This window comes from Pelodiscus sinensis, chromosome 5 (assembly GCF_052426305.1).
Source record: "Pelodiscus sinensis isolate ZL-2025 chromosome 5, ASM5242630v1, whole genome shotgun sequence".
Classification (NCBI taxonomy): Eukaryota; Metazoa; Chordata; order Testudines; family Trionychidae; genus Pelodiscus; species Pelodiscus sinensis.
The window spans coordinates 132,390,935-132,418,383 of NC_143056.1; the positions used below are offsets into that span (position 1 = coordinate 132,390,935).

General features: G+C 44.0%; 5 protein-coding genes across 6 annotated transcripts; all 5 read right to left on the bottom strand.

Annotated features, from left to right (window-relative positions):
• Positions 1-1,477: 1,477 nt before the first annotated feature.
• LOC102449964 (olfactory receptor 8U9-like) lies at positions 1,478-2,416 on the bottom strand. Its single transcript, XM_006133564.4, has one exon. It carries the CDS (start codon positions 2,414-2,416, stop codon positions 1,478-1,480), a length of 939 nt encoding a protein of 312 aa, XP_006133626.4.
• Positions 2,417-7,107: 4,691 nt separating this feature from the next.
• Positions 7,108-8,046, bottom strand: LOC142829021 (olfactory receptor 5AR1-like). Its single transcript, XM_075926078.1, has one exon. The coding sequence runs from the start codon at positions 8,044-8,046 to the stop codon at positions 7,108-7,110; it is 939 nt and encodes a 312-aa protein (XP_075782193.1).
• Positions 8,047-13,613: 5,567 nt separating this feature from the next.
• Positions 13,614-14,552, bottom strand: LOC102449481 (olfactory receptor 8U9-like). The gene has a single exon (XM_006133562.4). It carries the CDS (start codon positions 14,550-14,552, stop codon positions 13,614-13,616), a length of 939 nt encoding a protein of 312 aa, XP_006133624.2.
• Positions 14,553-18,746: 4,194 nt separating this feature from the next.
• LOC102449241 (olfactory receptor 5AR1-like) lies at positions 18,747-19,916 on the bottom strand. 2 transcript variants are annotated; one of them, XM_089778232.1, is made up of 2 exons: positions 19,877-19,916; positions 18,747-19,696 (listed from the first exon to the last, which is right to left on the bottom strand). In XM_089778232.1, the coding sequence occupies exons 1-2, from the start codon at positions 19,914-19,916 to the stop codon at positions 18,747-18,749; spliced, it is 990 nt and encodes a 329-aa protein (XP_089634358.1). The 2 variants fall into 2 exon arrangements, with proteins under 2 accessions (XP_089634358.1, XP_006133623.2); XM_006133561.3 differs by lacking the exon at positions 19,877-19,916 and having other exon boundaries at positions 18,747-19,703.
• Positions 19,917-25,661: 5,745 nt separating this feature from the next.
• LOC102448999 (olfactory receptor 5AR1-like) lies at positions 25,662-26,600 on the bottom strand. The gene has a single exon (XM_006133560.3). The coding sequence runs from the start codon at positions 26,598-26,600 to the stop codon at positions 25,662-25,664; it is 939 nt and encodes a 312-aa protein (XP_006133622.3).
• Between the last annotated feature and the right edge of the window lie 849 nt (positions 26,601-27,449).

Consider the following 27,449-nt stretch of genomic DNA (forward strand, 5'->3'; position numbering starts at 1 on the left):
TGCAGATTATACCAAACTGGGAGGAGTTGCAAGCTAAATATGAGTCAACAACATAACACTGCTACAAAAAAGGGAACCCTCATTCTTGGATTTATTAGCAGGTTGCTGTAAGCAAGACATGAGAAGTTATGTATCCACTCAACTCTGTGCTGAACTGGAGTATGGTGTACAATACCAGCTTTCAGAAAAAATATGGAAATATTGAACAAGTCCAGCAAAGGGTAACAAACATGATTAAAAGTCTCCAAATCACGACCTGGGAGGGCAAATTGAAAGAACTGGGTTAATTTAGTCTGGAAAAGCAGCAGCTCAGAGGTGACATGAGGACAGATTTCAAATACGTGAAAGGTTGTTACAAAGGAAGAGGGAGAAACGATATTCTCCAGAATCTCTGATGATAGAACAAGAAGCAATGGACTTCAGCTGCAGCAAGGAAGATTTGCCCATGGAGATTATGGAATCTCCATCTTTGAAGATTTTTAAGAGCAATTTCCACAAACATTTGTCAGAGCGGGTCTCGTTAGTGCTTGGTCCTGCCAGGGGTACAGGTACCTGGACTAGATGAGTTCTTGACATATGTCCCAGTTTTATGATTCTATTGGTACGTCTAAACTACATGCCTCTGTCGGCAGAGGCATGTAGATTTGTTTGTTCAGCAAAGGTAAATGAAGCCGCGATTTAAATGATCGCGGCTTCATTTACATTTACATGGCTGCCGCGCTGAGCCGACAAACAGCTGATCAGCTGTTTGTCGGCTCGCCGCTAGTCTGGACGTTCCCCCTGTCAACATCAAAGCCCTTTGTCGGCAGCCCCGGTAAATCTCATTCCACGAGGAATAACGGGGCTGCCGACAAAGGGCTTTGATGTTGACAGGGGGAACGTCCAGACTAGGGGCGAGCCGACAAACAGCTGATCAGCTGTTTGTCGGCTCAGCGCGGCAGCCATGTAAATGTAAATGAAGCCGTGATCATTTAAATCGCGGCTTCATTTGCCTTTGCTGATCTGTCTGATCTACATGCCTCTGCCGACAGAGGCATGTAGTCTAGACAGAGCCTATGAGTATAGGAAAGAGCAAGAACTTGGAGCGAACATGCTGATGTGGTATAATTATCTGGTGTCTGGTGTTGTGGAAAAAACCTCACTCATTCCATGAATTTTCTGTATTCAGTTCAGGGTAGGCTGTCTCAGAGTAGACACCCATACTGTGCTCTCTCTTTGGAATGTCACCCTTGCTCTGACTTGTTTTGCTGTACCATTAACTTAAAATAAAGTTAAGTTAATGGAAATCACCTTTCTCCTCCTGGCGCATGGACACTAACCAAGTGACAATCTCTATAACCACCCCACATAGCATATAAAGGGCTGTAGGTTATGAGAAAGGTGTGTAAACCCCCCTTTGGTTCAGCCATAGAAATCAAACATTTCACACTACATCATAAAACCAACCCCAGTGCCAAGAAAACATTGTTAAAAAGCTTCAAGAGTTCCTTAGGAGTTCATTCATGGCTTTCCTCAGGGCATCCTTCACCTCCCTGTTCCTCAGGCTGTAGATGAGGGGGTTTAACATGGGGATCACCAGTGTGTAGAAAACCGAGGCTATTTTGTCAGTGCCCATGGAATAGCTGGAGGTGGGTCGTAAATACATGAAAAGGAGAGTGCCATGAAAAATGACCACTGCAGTCAGATGACAAGTGCAGGTGGAGAAGGCTTTGCGCCGGCCCTCGGCAGAACTGATCTTTAGGATAGTGGAGATGATACAGACGTAGGAGAGGAGGACAATCACAACGCTGCTCACTACAATGTAACACATGGATGCAAACAACACAATCTCATTGATGCGGGTGTCAGAGCAGGAGAGCGCCAGCAGCGGGGGCATGTCACAGTAGAAATGATTGATGATGTTGGAGTGGCAGAATGACAGGCGGAATATAAAATATGTGTTAATTGTTGCGTCCACCAATCCTAAAACACACACCCCAGCCACCAGCTGGTTACAACGTTGCCTGGACATGGTGACCGTATAGAGTAGCGGGTTACAGATGGCCACATAACGGTCATACCCCATCACAGCCAACAGGAGACACTCAATATCTTGAAAAGTGTTATCGAAATACATTTGCACAGCACAGGAAGTGCGAGAAATTTTTTTCTTCTCGGCTAAGAAATTCAGCAGCATCTTTGGGGCAATAACAAAGGAATAGCAGAAATCACAGAAAGACAAATTACCAAGGAAAAAGTACATGGGGGTGTGAAGTCGGGGGTCACTCATGATTAATAAGACCATCCCCCCGTTCCCCACCAGGGTGATAATATAAATAAGCAGAAACAACACAAACAGAGGGACCTGCAGCTCTGGACGATCTGTCAGTCCTGAGAGAAAGAACTCAGTTGCCTCCGAGTGATTTCCCTCTTCCATCTCCTCTGAGTAGAGATCAGGCAGCTACGGGGATGTGGGCTGGAGGATGGCTCGGGAAACCCATCTTTCCCCTGTAAGGAAGAAAGTGAAGAAAACAGAGATCAGTTTCTTAATGGGCACCACTAATAGCGTGGAGAAATGTTTAGGCCACAGAGCCAGATGCTCACATCTGGTCATGCCAGGTGTTCCATACAATGCCCCCACTGTACACATACAAAGACACACAGGTTAATCATCCATACAAGGAACGCTCCCATCCACTAATCTGAGCAGCAAACAGTGACTTGATTTTCACCGTGATTCACATTGGAATCACAGTAAAAATCATCTCAGTCTGACAAGATGCTTGCCTAGCTCAAGACGGGGTGAGAGTCAACAAGTGTCAATCTCTCTCCCCTCTTTGGGCAAGGGGAGCTCTGTGGGTCAGCATGTTGGTTTGGGGGCAAGGATTGCTCACTTTGTTAATTAAGTATTCTGGCAAATTCCAGTCACTGTAATCTGTGTGAAATCCCAGAGAATGCAATGGCTTCAGTGACTATGAAATTGCCTATGTTTTCCAACCAGAGCCATTTTTCCTTTAGTTCAATGGGTCGGAGCTGAGGCTGAGGCTTTTAGGACTGGAAATCTTGAATTTCCATATCTGCTGATCACCCCGGTTTCTGTATGTGTATGACAGTGAGGCAGGACAACAGCATCTACCTGCTGAGAAAAGAGAGATAGGCTGGCATTTCCCCATCAACAGAAACTGCCGGTGTAGAGCATTCCAGAAGTTTTATACTGAGATCTATACTCTCTCCGTCATGCTTCCTGAAACACCTGGGAATAACTGAGCCCAGAAGCAAACTTCACTTAATGAATGTGCTCTCTGAACAAAAGACACCTTAGGGGTAACTCATACACTGGAGATTAATTTGGCCCACTCTTTCCGCCTGTGGTATTAAATGAGACACTTTCTATGAGAATTACAGTGTGTGAGGTTAGGGGTGTATTTCATCCTGTTGTTTTCTTTACTTAGTACACTTGATCAAGAGACAGAGGGTTTTTGTGGTTTGTGGAGACCACAAGAAAGCTTCACGTTTTCTCCCACAAATACTACAGAGGTGCCTCGGGTACCACATCACAACATTCCCTACCATGGGCTGGGCTCCCAGGCTGGGCTCCATCCCCTATGATGCATGATGGGCTCTCCTCTTGCTAACCAGCCCTGGAACCCCACCAGAGTCCCACAGTGAAGACTTGGTGAGCAGGCAAGACTGATAGGCTGATGGAAAGCTGATAATTTGCATAGGAAAGATCATTCCATAGAAGAGGGAACAATTTGCTTTCTCTGCCCGTCTGTGCTGGGATCTCTCCAGTATAGACTCCTTCATGGGCATAGGTTTCAACTTGTGAAATAACCCAGTTTGAACACTGGCAGCTCCTGGGCATTGCAAATGGCAATTCTCTTCCTACTAGTGCAGAATCTGGCAATTGCTGATATATAGATGAGCACTGCCAGCCTAGTCTCTCACGGGGAGATTTTCCCAGTAACAGCCCCTTGTGCTTTGCCAAATGTATTATTGAGGTAGAGAAAAGAGGATGTGGATTCTCCCCTGGCTTGTAGTGAGGTCACACAGCTAGACCAGGCCTCCTTTGAACTGCTACAGTCCTCAACTTGTGCCCACTGAGGAAGTTTAGGGCTTGCCCGCGCTGTGCTAGGTCTGGTGGACATTCATGAACATGCTTCAGGAGATAATCATAGCATGGGCACTGCCCATTAGACCAGATCCCCTGCTGTGTAAATGGAGGTCTCTCCATTGGAGTCATTGGCCAGATCCCCAGCTTATGTGAATCCTCACAGCTCCATTGTAGCCAAAGGGCCAGATCTTCAACTTCTGTGAAGTTGAGCACATTTTCAGACAGGTGCAGGAAATCAGGTCAAGAGACATGGTAGATTTAATACCACTTACCCCTTCACATCAAGACTGGATGGGTTTCTAATTGAGGTGGTCCAGTTGTAATTGGTGAGTGAAGTTCCATGTTGTAGGTGTGTGTCAGAAGGTTATACTAGAAATTGCGAATCTATGGACAATTTGCCCCACTTAAATGAAGTCAATCAACTAACCTAGGTCATGTAAAGTGACATGGCTTTATTGAAGCCAATGGTCCAGATCTCTAGCTGATGTAAATAAGTATAGTACCTTTAAACTCCTGGCAAGTTAAAGAAAACCCTGTGTGTACCATGGCACAGTCTCAGAGTACTAAGCACATGAGGGTGATATAAAGACTTACAAACATTTATGAACCATGTTAGAAGGCAGGAAAGTCTGGTTACTCCCCACAGAGATGGGCAAAGCAACTCAGAAAGACTTGAAGAGCTGTATTTTCAAATTTGCCCAGATGTGTCCTGAATTAGTAAAACCTTTGAAAATGCTCTTTCAAAAGAGTTGAAAAGAGAAGACGCAATTATATATTGTACACTCAGGAAGGTTTTGTATTTTTTAATTTGAAACAATTACTACTTTCTAAAAGTCGTATTGAAATTTGTGGTCATTGAATGTGGAAAATAAAAATATGGATACTAACATATATGGCCATTTTCTTCTACTTTGATATTGATAGTGAATGGATTATATGTAAGCTGTAACATGAATTATCTATTGACCTTTACTGTGAGCATCATCAAACAGTGGAGCATCATTTCAATTCATGAATGTTGACTAAAGAAGCTAATATCTGGTAGTTCTGAGAGTTCACTCCCTTAGCCCTTTAGCTCCAAGATGTAGAAAGGGATTTGAACTCAAAGGCGCCATAACCCAGTCTTCAGAATGTCAACATTAGGCGAAGCAACCAAGACACAAAGGTATCAAGAAATGGATTAATATCCTCTGCACTATTTATGCATAGTTAAAAGCAATGTGGTTTTGGTTGACGTAAAACTATTCACGAATGTGTTACAAATTCTAGCTTTGTTCCCAGATTCCGTGGTTGTGTCTGGATTTAGGTGCCAGTCACAAAAAAAGCCAAATGTAGGAAGCGGCTTTTGTAAATTTTACCAATATTAGGCTGTCGTGGGGTTCGATTCATTTTTTATCCGAAGGAAACCAGGACATTCCAGAGAGACTTAACTTCCATATTTATTGTAAGCCTTCAAGCAGTTAATATAGTCCTTGACATTGTACAAGCCTTGAGAACAATTACTACACAATCTAAGCCTTAAAAATTATACATTTGAAAGCAATTAGTACAATATTAAACAATTCAAAAGCAATGAATAGAAGATTTATTATAATACAATAATTAAACCTAGTTCACTTACACTTCATATGTATGCCACCTATAGAACCAGGCAGGAGGTTTGTGGTCCCTTTGACTCCCACACTTTGGGATGCCGTGCACTGCTGCGGCCGTTGTGAAGGGTCTTTTAATTATCGTTCTGAAATTTCCTACCAATTGATTACATATCATGTAAGATACCTATTTTGCCCTTATGTGAGATACATCCTGCTACTCAGGATGTTGCAAAACTATGTGCTTGGCTAACAGTTCTATGGCTGTATCTGCTTTTTGCTTATCAGAAATAAAGTGTACCAGGTTACTCCTGGTTCTGTTGGCATGATCACACTATACTACACTGGAGATGCATGATTGTGCAAAAACATCCCTGCCTCACAGCCCTAACCTTGCCTCTGTGCTATGTGCATCAGACTTGAGACAAACCTGGGTTTTGCTTTGTTAGAAGTCAGTACTTTGGGTAAAGCAGATGTTGTTGTTTCAGTCAAGACAGGCCTGTCAGGCTCCCCTACATAGGCTATTCGCCTCTGAGGTGGGAGATCAAGATTTACTTCCTGCTTCTGTCTAGTGTGTGGTAGAGATGTGCCCTTCGGTTTCTTGTATTTCCAGAAGGAATTCCAATCACTGAGAAACCTGCTAGCCAGCTCTGGATTACTCTCAACCTCTCCTTCCAAAGCTGTTTTATGGTAGATAACTAATTAAATAACCTTTGGAATAGAGACACAAGGTTGACCATCTCACTCTCTAGGTGGGCCCGTTAGAGTCTGGCAACGTCTACACCTCTGGCTAAATTGACTCTGCTGCGATAAATGAAGCAGGGTTTATTTCACAAGCTGGTGGAAGACATGCCAGGTCAATGTGAAAAAACTTGCCCACTCGACAGCCGTACTCCTCCCTCCTCAGTGACTCTTAACTTAAAATAAAGGCTATTGAGATGTAAATCTCCTTTCTAGTCCACCTGCATGGACCCAAACTAGGCAACAACTCCACAGAGCACAGAAAGGCATCCAACTCCCTTTGGCTCAGCCACAGAGCACACGCTTCATATTTGAAGCTACATCATGAAACCAAGCCCGCTGCAAAGAAAAGGAAATTGACTTAATGCCCCTCTTGTCTTTCCCTGTGAAATCAGCTCCATGCTTTTAAGGTGCATATATATATACACTCACTCACACATGTGACAAAGGTATCTTCTTTAATTTGGCTTTGGCAATATCCTAACAAAGCTCAGATTTCAACTGTAGCCTGCAGGTTGGATGTAATATATTAATAATCATATTCATCACCATCTTCATCATCATATTAATAATAATAATAAATACCAGCATATGCTCTCTGGAAATATATTACAATGGGTTTGAAATTAAATCCTTGTGTTTCCATTCACTTTTTCTAAATCATCAATGAGTTAAATAGATTCAGGAATTGCTGAGGAGTTTATTCATGACTTTCCTCAGGGCATCCTTCACCTCCCTGTTCCTCAGGCTGTAGATGAGGGGGTTCAACATGGGGATCACCACCGTGTAGAACACGGAGGTTATTTTATCGGTGCCCAAAGAATAGCTGGAGGTGGGTCGAAAATACATAAAAAGGAGGGTGCCATGGAACATGGCCACCGCAGTCAGGTGACAAGTGCAGGTGGAGAAGGCTTTGAGCCGGCCTTCGGCAGAGCGGATCCTCAGGATGGTGGGGATGATGCAAACGTAGGAAAGGATGATTGTCACAACACTGCTCACTAAAACAATGCAAGAGAAGGCAAATATCACGGTCTCATTGATGCTGGTATCAGAGCAGGAGAGCGCCAGTAATGGGGGAATGTCACAGTAGAAATGATTGAGTATATTGGAGTGGCAGAATGACAGCCGGAATGTATAGTATGTGTTTGTGGTTGCATCCACCAATCCTACAACAAAGGCTCCAGCCACGAGGTGGTTACAAAGACCCCTGGACATGGTGACCATGTAGAGCAGTGGGTTGCAGATGGCCACATAACGGTCATAGGCCATCACAGCCAGCAAGAGACACTCAGCGTCTTGAAAAGTGATATCAAAAAACATTTGCAAAGCGCAGGCAGTGCGAAAAATGCTTTTCCTCTTAGCTAAGAAATCCTGCAGCATCTTAGGGGCAATTACAAAGGAATAGCAGAAATCACAGAAAGACAAATTACCAAGGAAAAAGTACATGGGGGTGTGGAGTCGGGGATCACTTATGATTAATAAGGTCATCCCCCCATTCCCTACCATGCTGACAATATAAATCAGTAGGAACAACACAAACAGGGGGACCTGCAGCTCTGGACGATCTGTCAGTCCTGTGAGAATGAATTCAGTCACCACCGAGTGATTTCCCTCTTCCATTTCCTCTCAGCTGAGATCAGGCAGCTACAGTGACGTGAGGAGGCGGTTGACGTGGGGAAATGGCTACAACAAAGGAGCCAGTTTCTTAATGGATACCAGTACAAGCACAGAGAAAGGCTTAGTTCTCACAGCCAGATGGTCACAGCTGGTCATATGAGGTGTTCCATACAGTGCACACACTGAACACATGCATTGACTCACAGGTCAATCACGTCCCATTTCCAAAAACTGTCATTCACTAATCTAAGCAGCAAACAGAGACTTTTGACTCTGCTCTGGGAGAATCAGAATGAAAACTGTTTCAGTTTGATGAAATTATTGCTTAGCTCAAGAAGGGGTGCGAGTAAGTGAATATCAGTCTTCCTACCCATGTTGGGAATTTTGTAGCTCGGCGTGTCAATTTGGGATGAAGGTTGCTCACCATTCTAATTATGCTTCTCAGCCTCTAAAAATGACATTTTCTCCAGTGTGCAGGAAAACCTGGAAAAAAACACTGGCTACAGTGGCAATGTAATTGCCCTTTTTCCAAACAAAGAGGTTTTATCCTTAGCCCATGTGCTAGGAGCTGGGGCTGCATTGTTTAGTTCAGAAACTCTTGAGTTCCATCCCTGTTCATTACTTTGGAGTCTGTATAGCTGTGACTGAGAAACAAGAGATGTGGCGGAGTTTCCCCATGGACAGAAACTGCCTCTACAGAGTGGGTGTGAAGTTTTATACCGAGGTCTGTGATGTATGGGACAAGTTGCTGAAGCAAGTGGGAATACTGACTCCCAGAAGATAATGACACCTAATTAAGGTGCTCAGGTAACCAAAGAGTAACTCATGCCCTAGGGATTAATTTGGCCCACTCTTTCCTCCTGTGGCATTAAATGACGCACTTTTTATGAGAATTACAGAGTGTGAGGTTAGAGGTGTATTTCATCCCGTTGTTTTCTTTACTGAGTACAATTGATCAAGAGACAGGGGGTTTTTGTGGTTTGTGGAGACCACAAGAAAGCTTTCTGTTTTCTCCCACAAATACTACTGAGGTGCCTCGGGTACCACATCACAACGTTTCCTACCATGGGCCAGGCTCCCAGGCTGGGCTCCATCCCCCATGATGCATGATGGGCTCTCCTCTTGCTAAACAGCCCTGGAACCTCACCAGAGTCCCACAGTGAAGACTTGGTGAGCAGGCAAGACTGATAGGCTGATGGAAAGCTGATAATTTGCATAGGAAAGATCATTCCATAGAAGAGGGAACAATTTGCTTTCTCTGCCCGTCTGTGCTGGGATCTCTCCAGTATAGACTCCTTCATGGGCATAGGTTTCAACTTCTGAAATAACCCAGTTTGAACACTGGCAGCTCCTGGGCATTGCAAATGGCAATTCTCTTCCTACTAGTGCAGAATCTCGCAATAGCTGATATATAGATGAGCACTGCCAGCCTAGTCTCTCACGGGGAGATTTTCCCAGTAACAGCCCCTTGTGCTTTGCCAAATGTATTATTGAGGTAGAGAAAAGAGAATGTGGATTCTCCCCTGGCTTGTAGTGATGTCACACAGGTAGACCAAGCCTCCTAAAACCTGGTACAGTCCTCAACTTGTTCCCCCTGAGGAAGCTCAGAGCTTGCCCGCACTGTGCTAGGTCTGGTGGACATTCATAGACATGCTTAAGGAGATAACCATAGCATGGGCACTGCCCATTAGACCAGATCCCCTGCTGTGTAAATGGAGGTCTCTCCATTGGAGTCATTGGCCAGGTCCCCAGCTTATGTGAATCCTCACAGCTCCATTGTAGCCAAAGGGCCAGATCTTCAACTTCTGTGAAGTTGAGCACATTTTCAGACAGGTGCAGGAAATCAGGTCAGGAGACATGGTAGATTTAATACCATTTACCCCTTCACATCAAGACTGGATGGGTTTCTAATTGAGGTGGTCCAGTTGTAATTGGAGGGTGAAGTTCCATGTTGTGTGTGTGTCTCAGAAGGTCATACTAGAAATTGCGAATCTATGGACAATTTGCTACACTTGAATGAAGTCAGTCAACTAACCCAGGCCATATAAAGTGACATGGCTTTATTGAAGCCAATGGTCCAGATCTCTAGCTGACGTAAATAAGTGTAGTACCTTTGAACTCCTGGCAAGTTAAAGAAAACCCTGTGTGTACTATGGCACAGTCTCAGAGTACTAAACACATGAGGGTGATATAAAGACTTACAAACATTTATGAACCATGTAATAAGGCAGGAAAGTCTGGTTACTCCCCACAGAGATGGGCAAAGCAACTCAGAAAGAATTGAAGAGCTGCATTTCCATATTTGTCCAGATCTGTCCTGAATTAGTAAAACCTTTGAAAATGGTCTTTCAAAATGGTTGGAAAGAGAAGAGTCAATTATATATTGTACACACAGAAAGGGTTTTTTGTTTTTGTTTTTGATACAATTACTGCATTTTAAAAGTTGTATTGAAATTTGTGGTCACTGTACGTGGAAAGTAAAAATATGGTTAATGTCATATATAGATTTTCTTCTACTTTGGTATAAATAGTGAATGGATTATATGTAAGCTGTGGCATGAATTATCTATCGATCTTTACTGTGAGCATCATCAAACAGTGGAGCATCATTTCAATTCATGAATGTTGACTACGGAAGCTAAGATCACGCCATCTGGGAGTTCTGAGGGTGCATTCAAGATATGGAAAGGGACTTGAACTCAATGGTGCCATAACCAAGTCTTCAGAATGTCAACTTTAGGTGCAGCAACCAAGACAAAAAGGTGTCTAGAAATGGATGAATATCCTCTACACTATTTATGCACTGTTAAAAGCAATGCGGTTTTGGTTGACGTAAAACTATTCACAAATGTGTTTCAAATTCTAGCTTTGTTCCCAAATTCTGTGGTTGTGTGTGGATTTTGGTGCCAGTCACAAACAAAGCCAAACGTAGGAAGTGGCTTTTGTAAATTTTGCCAGTATTAGGCTGTTGTGTGGTTCGATTTATTTTTTATCCTAGGGAAACCAGTATATTCCAGAGAGACTTAACGACTTCCTTATTTATTATAACCCTTCAAGCAGTTAATATAGTCCTTGACATTTTGCAAGCTTTAAGAACATTTACTACACAGTCTAAACCTTAAATATTATATATTTGAAAGCAATTAGTTCAATACTAAACAATTCAAAAGCAATTAATAGAAGATTTATTATAATACAATAATTAAACCTAGTTCACTTATACTTCATCCCTATGCCACCTACAATACCAGAGAGGAGGTTTGTGGTCTCTTTGACTCCCACACTTTTGGATCCCATGCACTACTGTGGCCGGTGTAAGGGTCTTTTAATTATTGTTCTAAAACTACATACCAATTGATCACGTAGCGTGTAATATACCTATTTTGCCCTTATTTGAGGTACATCCTGCTACTCAGGATGTTGCAAAACTATGTGCTTGGTTAACAGTTCTATGGCTGTATCTGCTTTTTGTTTATCAGAAATAAAATGTACCAGGTTACTCCTGGTGCTCTTGGCATGATCATAATGTACTACGCTGGAGATGCATGTTTGTACAAAAACATTCCTGCCTCACAGCCCCAGCCTTACCTCCATGCTATGTGCATCAGACTTGAGACAGGCCTGGGTTTTGCTTTTTTAGAAGTCAGTACTTTGGGTAAAGCAGATGTTGTTTCGGTCAAGACAGGCCTGTCTAGGCTCCCCTACATAGGCTATTCGCCTCTAAGGTGGGAGATCAAGATTTGCTTCCTGCTTCTGTCCAGTGTGTGGTAGAGATGTGCCCTTCGGTTTCTTGTATTTCCAGAAGGAATTCCAACCACTGAGTAATCTGCTAGTCAGCCCTTGGTTGCTCTCAACCTTTCCTTCCAAAGCTGTTTTATGGCAGATAAGTAATTAAATAACCTTTGGAATAAAGACACAAGTTGACCATCTCACTCTCTAGGTAGGCCCGTGAGAGTCTGGCAACGTCTACACCTCTGGCTAAATTGACTCTGCTGCGATAAATGAAGCAGGGTTTATTTCACAAGCTGGTGGAAGGCATGCCAGGTCGATGAGAGAACACTTGCCCACTCGACAGCCGTACTGCTCCCCCCTCAGTGACTCTGTTCCAGCATGGAATTGTCTCAGGGCTGGTCTACGCTACCACTGTAAATCAACCTAAGTTGCATCTACTTGAAATAACATCACATAGATAGACTTACAGCATTGGCATCCGTGAGAAACAGCCGGGACAGAACCCTGTAACCCGGGCACAATCCAGCAATGTCTCACAGTCATGGTGGAAATGGATAATAAGTAGGGGTCTCACAAGAATCAGTTCTGGGTCTGGTTCTGTTCGGAATTGTCATCAGTAATTTAGGAAACGGCATAGAGAGTGCCCGGCTGGGATGGGTTGCAAGTTCCTAGAAGGGTAAACTGAGACTTCAAAATGATCTTGACAGGCTGTAGAAATGATCTGAGGGAAATAGGATGGGAAATGACTGATGCAGAAAGCTGTCTAAAGGTCCCAGTAGCCCATAGGCAGGAAGGAGTGCTGTAAACAACACACGAGAAGAAATTCTTCCACTCTACACCGATTACAACTGAACTGGAGTGTGGTGTCCACTGGGCACTGCATTTCAGGAATGATGTGGAGAAACTGGGCAAGTCCAGCAAAGGGCAACAACAATGATTAAATTGCTAGAAAACGTGTCCTGTGAGGGAAGACTGAAAGAAGTGGGTTCATTTACATATTTAGGAGATATTTAAGAGAAGGCTGCACAGACACCTGTCAGGGATGATCTTAGATGGTGCTTAGTCCTGCCATGAGGGCAGGGGTCTGGACTAGATGATCTCTCGAGGTCCCTTCAAGTCCAATGATACCATGATTCAAGGAAAGAGCAAGAATTTGTAGCTAACCTGCTGATGAGATATAAATATTTAGTGTCTGATACAACTTCATCTTTCTGTTTAATTTCAGTGGTAGAGAAAATTCACACTTTCCAATCAGTCACAGAGAATGTACCCACACCCTACTGTCTCCTGGAAACCATATGTCTTCTCTTTTTTGTTCTTGCTGCTCCCTTAACTTAAAATACAGGCTAATGTGATGGAGATCTCCTTTCCACTCCTCCTGAAAGGACCCAAACTAGGCAACAACCCCACAGATTACAGAAAGGGCACCCAACTCCCTTTTTGTCAACAACAGAGATCATACACTTCACACTTGCATCTGTGTCATGAATCCAAGCCCGCAGCAAAGAAAGGGAGATTGACTTAATGCCCCTCTTGCTTTCCCCTGTGAAAACAGCTCCATGATTTTAAGGTGCATATATATAAACACCCACTCACACATCTGACATCGGGGCCTTCTTTAGTTTGGCTTTCTCAATATCCTAAGAAAGCCCAGATTTCAATTGCGACCTGCAGGCTTGGTTATAATATAATAATAATAATAATAATAATAATAATAATAATAATAATAATAATAATAATAATACCATGTGCTCTGTGCAAATATATTTCAATGGGCTTGGTATTAACTCATTGATGATTTAGAAAAAGTGAACAGAAACACAAGAATTTAAATAGATTCAGGAATTGCTATGGAGTTTATTCATGACTTTCCTCAGGGCGTCCTTCACCTCCCTGTTCCTCAGGCTGTAGATGAGGGGATTCAACATGGGGATCACCAGCGTGTAGAACACGGAGGCTATTTTATCGGTGCCCAAAGAATAGCTGGAGCTGGGTCGTAAGTACATAAAAAGGAGGGTGCCATGGAACATGGCCACCGCAGTCAGGTGACAAGTGCAGGTGGAGAAGGCTTTGTGCCGGCCCTCAGCAGAGCGGATCCGCAGGATGGTGGGGATGATGCAAACGTAGGAGAGGATAATTGTCACAACACTGCTCACTATAACAAAGCAAGCAAAGGCAAACAGCACAGTCTCATTGATGCTGGTATCAGAGCAGGAGAGCGCCAGCAATGGGGGAATGTCACAGTAGAAATGATTGAGGATGTTGGAGTGGCAGAATGACAGCCGGAATGTATAGTATGTGTTTGTGGTTGCATCCACCAATCCTACAACAAAGGCTCCAGCCACGAGGTGGTTACAAAGACCCCTGGACATGGTGACCATGTAGAGCAGTGGGTTGCAGATGGCCACATAACGGTCGTACGCCATCACAGCCAGCAAGAGACACTCAACATCTTGGAAAGTGATATCAAAAAACATTTGCAAAGCGCAGGCAGTGCGAAAAATGCTTTTCCTCTTGGCTAAGAAATTCTGCATCATCTTAGGGGCAATTACAAAGGAATAGCAGAAATCGCAGAAAGACAAATTACCAAGGAAAAAGTACATGGGGGTGTGGAGTCGGGGATCACTTATGATTAACAAGACCATCCCCCCATTCCCTACTATGCTGACCACATAAATCAGTAGGAACACCACAAACAAAGGGGCCTGCAGCTCTGGACGATCAGTCAGTCCTGTGAGAATGAATTCAGTCACCACCGAGTGATTTCCCTCTTCCATCTCCTCTCAGCTGAGATCAGGCAGCTACAGTGATGTGAGGAGGTGGTTGACGTGGGGAAGTGGCTACCAAAACCTATCTCTTCTTTTTAAAGAAACAAGTGAAGAAAAAGGAGGCCAGTTTCTTAATGGATACCGGTACGAGCACAGAGAAAGGCTTAGTTCTCACAGCCAGATGGTCACAGTTGGTTATATGAGGTGTTCCATACAGTGCACACACTGTACACATGCAAGGACTCACAGGTCAATAACGTCCCACGTACAAACACTGTCATTCACTAATCTGAGCAGCAAACAGAGACTTGTGACTCTGCTGTGGGAGTATCAGGATGAAACCTGTCTCAATGTGATGAAATTATTGCTTAGCTCAAGAAGGGGTGGGAGTAAGCGAATATCAGTCTTCCGATCCTTGTTGGGAATTTTGTGGCTCGGTCTGTCAGTTTGAGATAAAGGTTGCTCACCGTTATAATGATGCTTCTCAGCCTCTGAAAATGACATTTCTCCAGTATGCAGGAAAACCTGGAAAAAAGCACTGGCTACAGTGACGATGCAATTGCCCTTTTTTCCAACCAAAGAGATTTTGTCCTTAGCCCATGTGCTAGGAGCTGGGGCTGCATTGTTTAGTTCAGAAACTCTTGAGTTCCATCTCTGCTCATCACTTTGGTGCCTGTATAGCTGTGACTGAGAAACGAGAGATGTGGCGGAGTTTCCCCATGGTCAGAAACTGCCTCTACAGAGTGGGTGGGAAGTTTTATACTGAGATCTGTGATCTGTGGGAGAAGCTTGCTGAAGCAAGTGGGAATACCGACTCTCAGAAGATCATGGCACCTAATTAAGGTGCTCAGGGAACCAAAGACACCTTCAGAGTAACTCAGGCCCTAGGGATTAATTTGATCTTCTCTTGCCTCCCATGTTATTCAGAGTGGACAGTTGATCAACGAAGAGAGGGTGTGTTTTGTTCTTTATGGAGACCAAATGCTTTTGGCCAAAAATATAATATTTTGACTCACAAATACCACAGAGATCTCGCAATACCACTCTGCCATGGGCCTGGATCCTAGGCTGCACTTCATCCCTATGAGGCATGATGGTCATTCTTGCTTACGTGCCTTGTAAGATGAGACGAGTTTGATATTTCGTTGGACACCTGATAATTTGCATTGAAAAGATAATTCTATGAAAGTTGGGATAATTCACTTTTTCTGCCCTTGTATACAGGGATCTCTCCAGTATAAGATCCTTCATGGGCAGGGATTTCATCTTGGGAAATAACCCAGTTCTAACACAAGTAGCTCCTGGGCATTGCAAATGGCATTTCTCTTTCTACTGGTGCAGAATCTGGCAGTTGCTGAAATACCAATGATCCCTGCCTGCCCAACCTCTCACATGGAGATTTTCCCAGGGACAGCCTCTTGTGTTTGCCCATCAGGCTTTCTGAGCTAGGGAAAAGTGAATGTGGATTCTCCCCTGGCTTGTAGTGATGTCAAACAGGATGACAGGGCCTCCTGACACCTTGTGCCCCCCAAGGATGCTCATGGCCTGTCTGCACTGTGCTGGGTCTGGTGGATGTGGATAAACATGCTCAGTGGTGTAACCACTACATGGGCATTGCCCATTTGACCAGATCCCCTGCTTTTGTAAATGGGTATTTCTCCATTGGAGTCATTCGCCAGAACTCCAGCTGGTGTAAATCCGCACAGCTCTATTGAAACAAAGGGGCAAGACCTTCAATGGCAGTGAACCTGAGCAGGTTTTCAACCTAAGCAAGGAAACAGGCCAGGAGTTGTGGTGGATTTAATACCACTTACCCCTTCACATCAAGACTACATCGGTTTCTAAAGGAGATGATCCAGCTATAATTAGTGGGTGAGGGTCCATGTTTCATGTTCTCCAAACTTGAAATCACAAATTGACAGAAAATCTTAAATGACTCCAGGTGTTGATCTATGGTTGACTACTTCATTTGTGAAGCTTCAGGGGGTAGCCGAGTTAGTCTGTTACAGAAAAAAACAACAAATGGTCTGGTAGCACTTTATAGACTAACAAAACATGTAGATGGTATCGTGGGCACAGCCTGAAGAAGTGGGCTGTGTCCACAAAAGCTCATGATACTATCTACATGTTTTGTTAGTCTATAAAGTGCTACCAGACCATCTGTTGTTTTTTACTTCTGTTATGAAACTCTAGTGATCTATGACAGACTACTTCAATTATGAAATTCGGAAGTAATTTACCATAGTCACCGGTAGTCTACCATAGATCATCAAAGTTACATAACTGAAGTAGTTTACCATAGATCACCAGGGTCTACCATTGATCACCAGAGTTTTGTAACTGAAATAGTTTACCATAGTCACCAGTCATCAGTTACAAAACTCTGGTGATCAATGGTAGACACTGGTGATCTATGGTAGGTTACTTCAGTTATGAAATTCTGGTGATCTATGGTAGACACTGGTGATCTATGGTAGGCTACTTCAGTTATGAAACTCTCCCATGCACTTTTGAACTCTGGTCATTTAGATCTATGCACAGCACTAGTATAGACTAGCCCTGAGGAAGATACAGGACATACTATTGCCCAGTTACCAGGGTACTGTCCAGCAACAGGGAAGAACCACTTAAAATAGCTTCTCCTCATCAGACCGATTTGGGGGGTTTGACCTATGTCTCCCACATGCCACAAAATGCTCTAAACACTGGGTTAAAGTCTACCTAGGAAGCAGCACCATCACCCCCTCTTCCATTCCTATACGTCTTGTCAGCCAAGCCCTTCATTGTCTTTGCTTGTGCACTAAAAATTGCCCAGGAAGGAAAGGGAATGTTCCATTTACAGTTCTATTGAATGCTTCCTTTGACTCCACAAGGAATGTTGGCCAATGTTTTACATTAGCCACATATTTAAGGAATTTTCAGATTTGGATGGTGTGAACCTGAGTTTTTCTCAACAACCCGGGAACTCAAAACCAAGCTCTTGGTCAGCTCTGTGCATTTCTTACTCACAGCCCCCTGAGCCGTATAATTCCCACAGTCCCTATGTGTCAGAGTCTGTAATTCTTTCCAACGGAACTAAGATTAAGGATGCATAGTGAACCTGTTGATGTTGTACAATTATCTAGTGTCTGAAATGACTTTATCTTTCTGTCTACTTTATGTTGTAGAGAAAATGTACACCGTCCGTGATATATTGTACTCACTTTCGTGTGTACTGTCACAGAGGCACACACACTGTGCTCTTTCTTGGGAACGTTCACCTTCCTTGTTTTGTTGTTCCCTTACCTTAAAATAAAGACCATTGAGGTGGAAATTTCCTTTCTTCTTCTCATGCATGGACAGGAACCAGGGGTACGTCTAAACTACATGCCTCCATCGACGGAGGCATGTAGATTAGCCAGATCAGCAGAGGGAAATGAAGCCGCGATTAAAATAATCGTGGCTTCATTTAAATTTAAATGGCTGCCCCGGCTCTGCCGATCAGCTGTTTGTTGGCAGATCGGGGCAGTCTGGACGCGCCACGCCGACAAAGAAGCCTTTCTTGATCGGCACAGGTAAACCTGGTTTCACGAGGCATACCTGTGCCGATCAAGAAAGGCTTCTTTGTCAGCACGGCGCTTCCAGACTGCCCCGATCTGCCGACAAACAGCTGATCGGCAGAGCGGGGCAGCCATTTAAATTTAAATGAAGCCGCGATTATTTTAATTGCGGCTTCATTTCCCTCTGCCGATCTGGCTAATCTACATGCCTCCGTCGACGGAGGCATGTAGTTTAGACACACCCCAGGTGACAGTCTCAACAACAACCTCATGGAGCACATAAAGGGCTAAAGAGCAGATGCACAAAACTCCCTTTGACTCAGCCACACACTTCACACTTGCAAATTCATAATGAAGTCAGCCCGCTATGTAGAGGGAGCTAATCTCCATGCCTATCCCTTCTTCTCCAAAACGAACTGCTCTATGCTTTAAAAGCAGTTCTCAGATATTTATATATGCACATAGCTGCCTCCTTTAATTTTGCTGGGATAATGAACCCCTGAAGTCCTGATTTCAGTTGGGGAGTGCAAACTTTGTTGGAATACAAACAAATTAAAAATCATAAAAACACCACAGGCACTATGAAATTATACTGCAATGGGCTAGGATTTGAATTCACCCGGTTCCACTGCCCATCACTCAACCAGCAATGAGTTAAACAGATTCAAGAATGTGTCAGGAGTTTGTTCGTGGCTTTCCTCAGGGCATCCTTTACCTCCGTGTTTCTCAGGCTGTAGATGAGGGGGTTCAACATGGGGATCACCAGAGTATAAAACACCGAGGCTATTTTGTCTGTGTCCATGGAATAGCTGGAGGTGGGTCGGAAATACATGAAAAGGACAGTGCCATAAAATATGACAACCGCAGTCAAGTGGAACGTGCAGGTGGAAAAGGCTTTGCGTCGGCCCTCGGCGGAATTTATGCGCAGGATGGTAGTGACGATATAGACATAGGAGAGGAGAACGGTCACGATGCTGCTCACTTCAATGTAGCACATGGAGACAAACATCACCATCTCACTGATGCGGGTGTCAGAGCAGGAAAGTGCCAGCACTGGGGGGATGTCACAGAAGAAGTGGTTGATGATGTTGGAGCTGCAAAATGACAGCTGGAATGTACAACATGTGAGTATCATTGAATCCACCAACCCAAGAGCATAGACGCCAGCCACCAACTGATTACAGCGCTGCCGAGACATAGTGACGCTATAGAGCAGTGGGTTACAGATGGCTGCATAACGGTCATACGCCATCACAGCCAGCAAGAGAAATTCAAAATCTGAAAAAGAGATGAAGAAATACATTTGCACAGCACAAGCAGCATGAGAAATGCTCTTCCTCTCTGCTAAGAAATTCAGCAGCATCTTCGGGGAAATTATCGAGGAATAACAGAAATCACAGAAAGACAAATTACTGAGGAAAAAGTACATGGGCGTGTGGAGTCGGGGATCAGTCCTGATTAAGAAGATCATCCCCCCATTTCCCACCAGAGTGGTAACATAAATCAGCAGGAACACCCCAAACAGGGGGACTTGCAACTCTGGATGGTCTGTCAGTCCTGAGAAAATGAACTCAGTCACCACCGAGTGATTTCCCTCTTCCATCTTCTGGGAGCAAGGGTCAAGCAGCTACAGAGATGTGGGCAGGTGGATGATCTGGGTAAACTATCCCTTTTCTGTAATGAAATAATTGAAGAACATTGGATATCTTAACAGGCACCAGTACAATATCAGGGAAGGGCTTAGTCTACAGAGCCAGATGTTCACAGCTGGAGGTTCTAGAATTTCCATACAATGTGCACACTGTACATATAGAAGGACACACAGGTTAATCATGCCCCCCACATTAGTACTCCTGTTCACTAAGGAGAGGAGCAAACAATGACTTATGACTCTGCTGAGAGAGAATCCGGGTGAAACCATCTCAGTGTGACGAGCATATGACCTACGAAGAGAGGCTGAGGGAATTGGGTCTGTTTAGTCTGCAGAAGAGAAGAGTGAGGGAGGATTTGATAGCAGCCTTCAACTTCCTGAGGGGAGGTTCCAAAGAGGATGGAGAAAGGCTCAGAAGTGACAGATGGCAGAACAAGGAGCAATGGTCTCAAGTTGTGGTGGGAGAGGTCCAGGTTGGATATTAGGAAAAACTTTCACTAGGAGAGTGGTGAAGCACTGGGATAGGTTACCTAGGGAAGTAGTGGAGTCTCCATCCCTAGAGGTGCTTAAGTCCCGGCTTGACAAAGCCCTGGCTGGGTTGATTTACTTGGGATTGGTCCTGCCTTGGGCAGGGGGCTAGACTTGATGGTTTTCTAAGGTCTCTTCTAGCTCTATGATTCTATTATTCCTTTGTTCAAAAAGAGGTGAGACTAAACACATGTTAATCTTTCTCCCTCTTTGGTAAAGGGGTGCTCTGTGGATCAGCCTGTCAGTTTGGGGTAAAGCTTCTGGGCTGGGCTAATTGAAAACCCAAACCCGAGTTTACACAGACTATAGTGAGTGCAATTTTCAGATGCCAGAGACATAATGGCGCATACTGGCTTCAGTGACTACGTAACTGCCTATTGTTTCCAACTGAAGAGGTTCTTCCCTGAGCTCATGGGATCAAATCAGGGCTGAGGCTTTCGGTGCTGGAGATCTTGAATTTCATACCTGATCCTTACCTTGATGTCAGTATCTGTGTGTGACTGTGATGCAGGACAATAGCACGCACCTGCTGAGAAGACAGGGACATGTGGTGGCATTTCCCCACTGGAAGTTTACGGTAGTTTTATACCGAGATCTATGATCTATGAGACACAATCCCTGAAGCACCTGGGAACACCTGGCCTCAGAGAGATACGAAGACTAATTAATGTGCTCAGTGAAGCCAAATAACCCTTTGTGTGACTCCTACCTTGGGGATTAATTTGGATCATGTTTTCTTCCTGTGCTATTAAATGATGCAATTTCTATCAGAGTTACTGAATACGAAGTTAGGAGTACATTTCTCCTTTGGCTTTTTTACTAAGTAAAGCTGGTCAACAAACGGTGAATTTGTTCTGTTGCTTGAAGAGAAAAAAAAGGTTTTGGTAGAAAACAAAATATATCAGCTCAGAAAAAACGCACGAGTCCCTCAGATACCACATGTCACCATTTTCTGCCATGGTCCCAGCTTCTAGGCTGGACTCCAGCCTCTTTCATGCATGATGGTCTTGCCACTTGTGGAACAGCCCGGAAACATCATGACAGTCCCACTACCACAGTTCAGAAAAGAGGGGAATTTGGTATTTTGCTGGAAAGCTGGTAGTTTCCATGGGAAAGAGAATGCCATGAAAAAATAGTTGCATTGGTTATCCAATTTCCCATAAAAAAAACCTTTTCAAGAAAAATGTTCAGCCAGTATTTGGATTCATAGGAACAGAAAGTTACATATTGCGGGAACGGGCCGATTGTTTGCAGCTGTAGCTGGAATCCTCTCAGTTATTCCTAATTTCAGCATCACCTCAATGTCTTTACCCCAGTAGTGGAATATAAAAACTGGAGGACATGTAGAAGTACTCCATCTTATCTATCTGTCTGTCTACCTACCTACCTGGAGCATTTACCAAACAGGCACTGTTTGTCCACAGTGGATGTGATGGACCCCATGGTGACACTCCAGGACTCCTTCCTGGACAAAGCACATCCTCTGGCCCTTGTGGGCTAACATTTCTTCCTCACTGAGTTCCATAGCCTCCACTCCCAGAGGCCCTGGAATGTAGGGGGGAGTCAAGGGCATCCCCACACTCAGTCCCCGGGGACGCTTTGCAAAACCTCACAGTTGGCACAATCTCCCACCCTGGACTCCTTTCCTGTCACTGTTCTCTCTTCCCTTACTGAAACACATGATTTGTGAACAACTGTCTCTTTATTGCTCATATGGAAGAAGTGGGCAAGTGCACTGCATGCAGGGGCACCTCATTGAGAGCAACATGCATGACTCTCAAAACTGGCTACTCATAAACCTTTCTTTCAAAGCATCTCTGATTAGCACTGCCCTTCGCTGTGCTTTCCTTACTGCCCTTGTGTCTGGTTGCTCAAATTCCCTTCCTAGGCGCTATACTTTGGCATTCCACTTGGACAGGGTACATTTCTCCCTTGCTCTCACAGATGTTATGGAGCACACAGCCGGTTATCATCACAATGGGAATGTTGCTTTTGTTGAGATCTAACCTAGTTAGATTTGATTAAAAACTTAGTTAGCATAGTGCAGGATCTTCTCTTTAAACACCCAAAAGCACATTCCTCCACCATTCTGTACTTCCTCAGCCTGTGGTTGAACTGCTCCTTGCTTTGGGAGCCATGGGAGCAAGAGGCAGGCTGGGTCTCTAAGGATTCATTATTGGCATTTCCACATCTCTGAATGTAATTTTCTTGTTGGGGGAAAAAGTTGCAGCTTTTAGCTTGCTGAACAGGCAGGAATTTCTAAAGATGAGTGAGTCATGCAGCTTTCCTGGACATCCCACTTTGATGTTGGTCAAATGGCCCTTGTGATCCACCATACCCTGCAGCATCAGTGAGAAGAACTCTTTGCAGTTTCTGTATTCCTTGTCAAGGTGGTCGGGTGTCAAGATGGGGATGTGCATTCTATCTCTTGTCCTACCGCAGTTAGATAACCCTAGCTCAGCAAAGCCCTCCCCTCTGTCCTCCATATTTCCCAGAATCATAATCCTCCATAGAAGAAGGGTATTGATTGTTTTGGCTACTTGGATCACAACAGCCCCCACTGTAGATTCCTCTACTCCAAACTGATTCCTGACTGACCAGTAGCTGTCTGGCATTGCAAGCTTACCACGCGCTTCTCCATGATTTCATATTTTTCCATCTGTGCCCTGAAGTAGTAAATGTTTTTGGAAATGCTGCTTCCAAATAATTGGAATGAGAAGAGGCAATTACATATTGTACAGACCAGATGACATTTTTTAAAATTCTAAATCATTGCTGCATTCTAAAAATAATCTTTTAACGCTTCATCATTGAACATGGAAAGCGAAAATATAGTTGTGAAGACATAGAGTTATTTTTACTTTGTATTTATAGAATTCTATGGAAACTAGGAAGTGTCTGTCTATCTTTACTGTGACCATCAGCAAATACTGATGCATTTGATCAATTTGTTAATATTGCCCTACAAAAGCTAAGAGCAACCAGTCTCAGAGATTCAAGGTTCCATTCTATGAGTCTATTGATACCCAGATATAGATTGGGCCTTGAATTCAAATGCTCCCATGACGAAGATGCAAAATGTCTAAAAATTGGTACATTTCTTCTGGACTTTCAAGTTACTGGGCCTGTGTTTTCTCCAAAATGCAACAGTTCTAACAAGAAGGCCTGAGGTCATCTCTGAACTACTGGTTAAATTGACATTGCCATGATAAATGAGGGAGTCTACCTATCAGGCCTGGTGAAGACATGCCAAACCAATGGGAGAGCAACTGTCCATCGACATGTACTCCTTCTCCCTCATAGACTATGCTCCATCATGGAGCTGTCTCAGAGCTGGTCTAACATTGTGTGGTGATCTAAGGCAGTGTTCCTCAATCAGTGGCATGAGTACCTTCAGGGGGAATACAAGAGAAGTCTGGGGGGGCATGTCAACACAGCTGAAATTTGGAGAAAACTGAATTTTTGTTTTAAGTTTTACAGCGCTTTATTATTTTTGTAGTTTTTGCACCCAAAAATTTCATCGCCCACCCGACTATGATTAAGTTGTTCGTACAAATGTGTTGCAATGGTAGAAAAAAATGTGTGTCTGAAAACTGTAGGTACTGGGGGTACATATATATATATATATATACAGGGCTTGACAAATCATTGAATCTACTCGCCTGTGGTGAGTAGATTTTAGCCGGTCTCCCTGTTCACCGGCAGCGCACGCATGCGCAATGTGGGTCTTGCGCATGCACAGTGCAGGGCTGGTGAGCGGATTTCGCTGCCGTTTGTCAAGCCCTGGATAGATAGATAGATAGATAGATAGATAGATAGATAGATAGATAGATAGATAGATAGATAGATAGATAGATAGATAGATATTTAAAAGGGGTACTTTATAAAAAAAGGTTGAGAAACACTGATCTAAGATGCATTACTTCAGTTACATAGCTCTCCCACAGACATAGCACGGTATGGACGTCACAGAATAATAAGTTTGGAAGAGACCTCAGGAGGTCATCGAGTCCAACCCCCTGCCCAAAAGCAGGACCAATCCCAACTCAATTATTCAAGCCAGGGCTTTATCAAACCGGGACTTCAAAACCTCTAGCTTTTTAATCAAATGCTGTTGATTTGAAGTAGCATAGCTTAGATCAACTTGTAGCATTAGCTTAGACTAGCCCTGAGGATGAGACAGGACAGACCATAGCCCAGTCACCAGGGAATTGTCTAGCATTGTGGAAGATCCACTTCATATAACTTTTCCTCATCAGATGGGGGAAGGGAGAAGAAAGGTATCCTGTGTGTCCCACATCCCAGGAGAATGCTCTAAACACTGGGCTAAAGTTTACAAGGGAAGCAGCATCCCCTCCATCTTGTCAGTCTTGATTGTGTTGGTTTTTACACCAAACATGGGAGGAAACATTCCTTTTATGGTAGTGTGAAAAGTTTCTTTGGACTCTAAAATAAATTGTGGTCAATGTCCTCAAGGTACCAAAGCTTTGCGGGATATTTATATTTGAATCGGGCTGCACACAGGTTTTCCTGAGCATCCATGAATTCGAAAATCAGTGATTGGCCCAGCTCTGTGCATTCCATGCTCTCAGATCCCTGATTGGCACAATTCCCAGAATGCCTTTACTTCAGAGAATATATATGCCTTTCCAATGCAAGAAAGAGGAAGATTTCACACAGAACATGCTGATGTCACATAAATACCCAGTGTCTCATATGACTTTATTTTTCAGTAAAATTAGGTCATAAAGAAAACACGCATATTCAAAACTCTTTTGTACAGTACTCACTTCAGCATGTACTTTCACAGCAGCCCATATGCTATCTCTTGGAAATGTTACCTTTGCCTCACTTGTTTTTCCCCTTAACTGGAAATAAGGGCCATTGTGACAGAATTTTCATTTCTTCTCCTTGTGCATGGACAGAAACCAGGTGACAATTTCTACATCAACGCCACAGGGCACATGAAGGACTACAGGGTATGAGGAGGGAGATCTAAGATCCTTTAGAATCATCCACTGAAATCACACACTTCATGCTTGCAAACACATGATGAAACCAACTCCAGTATAATGCAGAAAATAAATTCCATGGCCTCCATTTCTTTCCCAACACAAACAACTCCATGCTTTCCCAGCACATCACATATATTCTTATATCACACGTGTGAAACAGGTGCCCGCTTGAATTATGCCGGGGCAAGAACCTAAAAAGTCAATGAAGTCCTGGTCTGAGTTGGGGCTAACAGGGCTTGTGAAATACAAACACATTCATAACAATTGCAAATATTATAATGAACAGTTCTACCTTGAACTCTGAAAAATTACATTGCAATGGGCTGGGAATTGAATTCACCTGTGCCCATTCCTCCTCACTCTACCAGCACCGAAGTAAATAGATTCAATGATTATTTATGAGTCTATTCACGGCTTTCCTCAGGGCGTCCTTCACCTCCGTGTTCCTCAGACTGTAGATGAGGGGGTTCAACAAGGGGATTACCAGCGTGTAAAACACTGAGGTTATTTTGTCATTGTCCATGGAATAACTGGTGGTGGGTCGGAAATACATGAAAAGGACAGTGCCATAAAATACACCCACTGCAGCCAAATGGAAAGTGCAGGTGGAGAAGGCTTTGTGCCGTCCCTCAGCAGAAGGGATCTTCACAATGGTGGAGATGATATAGACATAAGAAAGTAGGATAGTCACAATGCTGGTCACTTCAATGTAGCACATGGACGCAAACATCGCATTCTCACTGATGTGGGTGTCAGAGCAGGAGAGCACCAGTAGTGGGGGCATGTCACAGTAGAAATGATTGATGATGTTGGAGCGGCAGAATGACAGCTGGAATGTACAACATGTGAGTATCAATGCATCCATCAGCCCCACAGCACACACCCCGGCCACTAGCTGGTTACAACGCCGTCTGGACATGGTGACCGTATAAAGCAGCGGGTTACAGATAGCCACATAACGGTCATACGCCATCACACCCAGCAAGAGACACTCAGTGTCTTGAAAAAAAGTGCTGAAATACATTTGCACAGCACATGCCATGTAAGAAATGCTTTTCCTCTCGGCTAAGAAATCCAGCAACATCTTAGGCGCTGTTACTGAGGAATAGCAGAGATCACAGAAAGACAAACTCCTGAGGAAAAAATACATGGGGGTGCAGAGTCGGGGGTCAGTCGTGATTAACAAGATCATTCCCCCGTTCCCCACCAGGGTGACAACATAAATTAGCAGGAACAACACAAACAGGGGGACCTGCAGCTCCTGATGATCTGTCAGTCCTGAGAAAATGAACTCAGTCACCACTGAGTGATTTCCCCCTTCCATCTCCTCTAAGCCGAGATCAGGCAGCTACAGGGATGCGGGCAGAGGTGTGGGTCAGGCAACCTATCCCTGCTCTGTAATGAAGTACATGAAGAAAATGGAGGAGGTCAGTGTCATAATGTACACCTTTACCAGATCAGCGAATGGCTTAGTCCACTGTGCCAGATGTTCACAGTTGGTCATTCCAGGTGTGCCGTACACTGTCCAAATACAAGGACACAGGGGTTAATAATTCCCCCCTCCACACACTCCTGTTCAGTAATCCAAGCAGCAGACACTGACTTGGGTCTCTGCCATGAAAGAAACAGTGTGAAAACCTCAGTCTGAAGAGGTTATTCCTTAGCTCAAGAAGAACTTTGTTGAAGAAGGGATGAGAATAAATGAGTGTCAATCTTTCCACCCACTTTCGGAGAGGAGAGCTCTGTGGCTCAGCATGTCAATTAGCAGTGAATCTTACGGGCTGTGCTAAGCATTGTTAGCATCTGAAAATGACATTTTCTTTAGTCTGTAGAGAACCCCAGAGACATAATGGAACACTCTGGCATCACTGACTACATGGCTGCCTATTTTCCCCAAACAAATAGATGGTCCCCTTAGCACAAGGGAGAGGAGCGAAGAAGGAGGCGTTTAGTGCTGGAGATCTTGAAATGAATCTCTGCTGATCACATTGGTGTCTACCTGCATGTGATGGAGAGGCAGGAGAGCAGCACGTACCTGCTGAGAACAGAGACATGTTGACAGAAATGTCAGTTTTGAGCATTGGGGGCATTTTATATGGAGATCTGTGATCTGTGGGACTGGATGCCTGAAGCAACTGGGAATTCCTGAGCCCAGAGGGACACAACACCTAAT

Excerpts from the sequence above, each read along its gene's own strand:
- LOC102448999 (XM_006133560.3), bottom strand. The coding sequence starts at position 26,600 with ATGGAAGGGGGAAATCACTCAGTGGTGACTGAGTTCATTTTCTCAGGA.
- LOC102449964 (XM_006133564.4), bottom strand. The coding sequence starts at position 2,416 with ATGGAAGAGGGAAATCACTCGGAGGCAACTGAGTTCTTTCTCTCAGGA.
- LOC142829021 (XM_075926078.1), bottom strand. The coding sequence starts at position 8,046 with ATGGAAGAGGGAAATCACTCGGTGGTGACTGAATTCATTCTCACAGGA.
- LOC102449241 (XM_089778232.1), bottom strand. The coding sequence starts at position 19,916 with ATGATTAACCTGTGTGTCCTTCTATATGTACAGTGTGCAC. Across the intron at positions 19,697-19,876 it reads TCTATATGTACAGTGTGCAC|GCTCCCAGAAGATGGAAGAG; the intron begins ATTGTATGGAAA and ends TGCTTGACCCTT.
- LOC102449481 (XM_006133562.4), bottom strand. The coding sequence starts at position 14,552 with ATGGAAGAGGGAAATCACTCGGTGGTGACTGAATTCATTCTCACAGGA.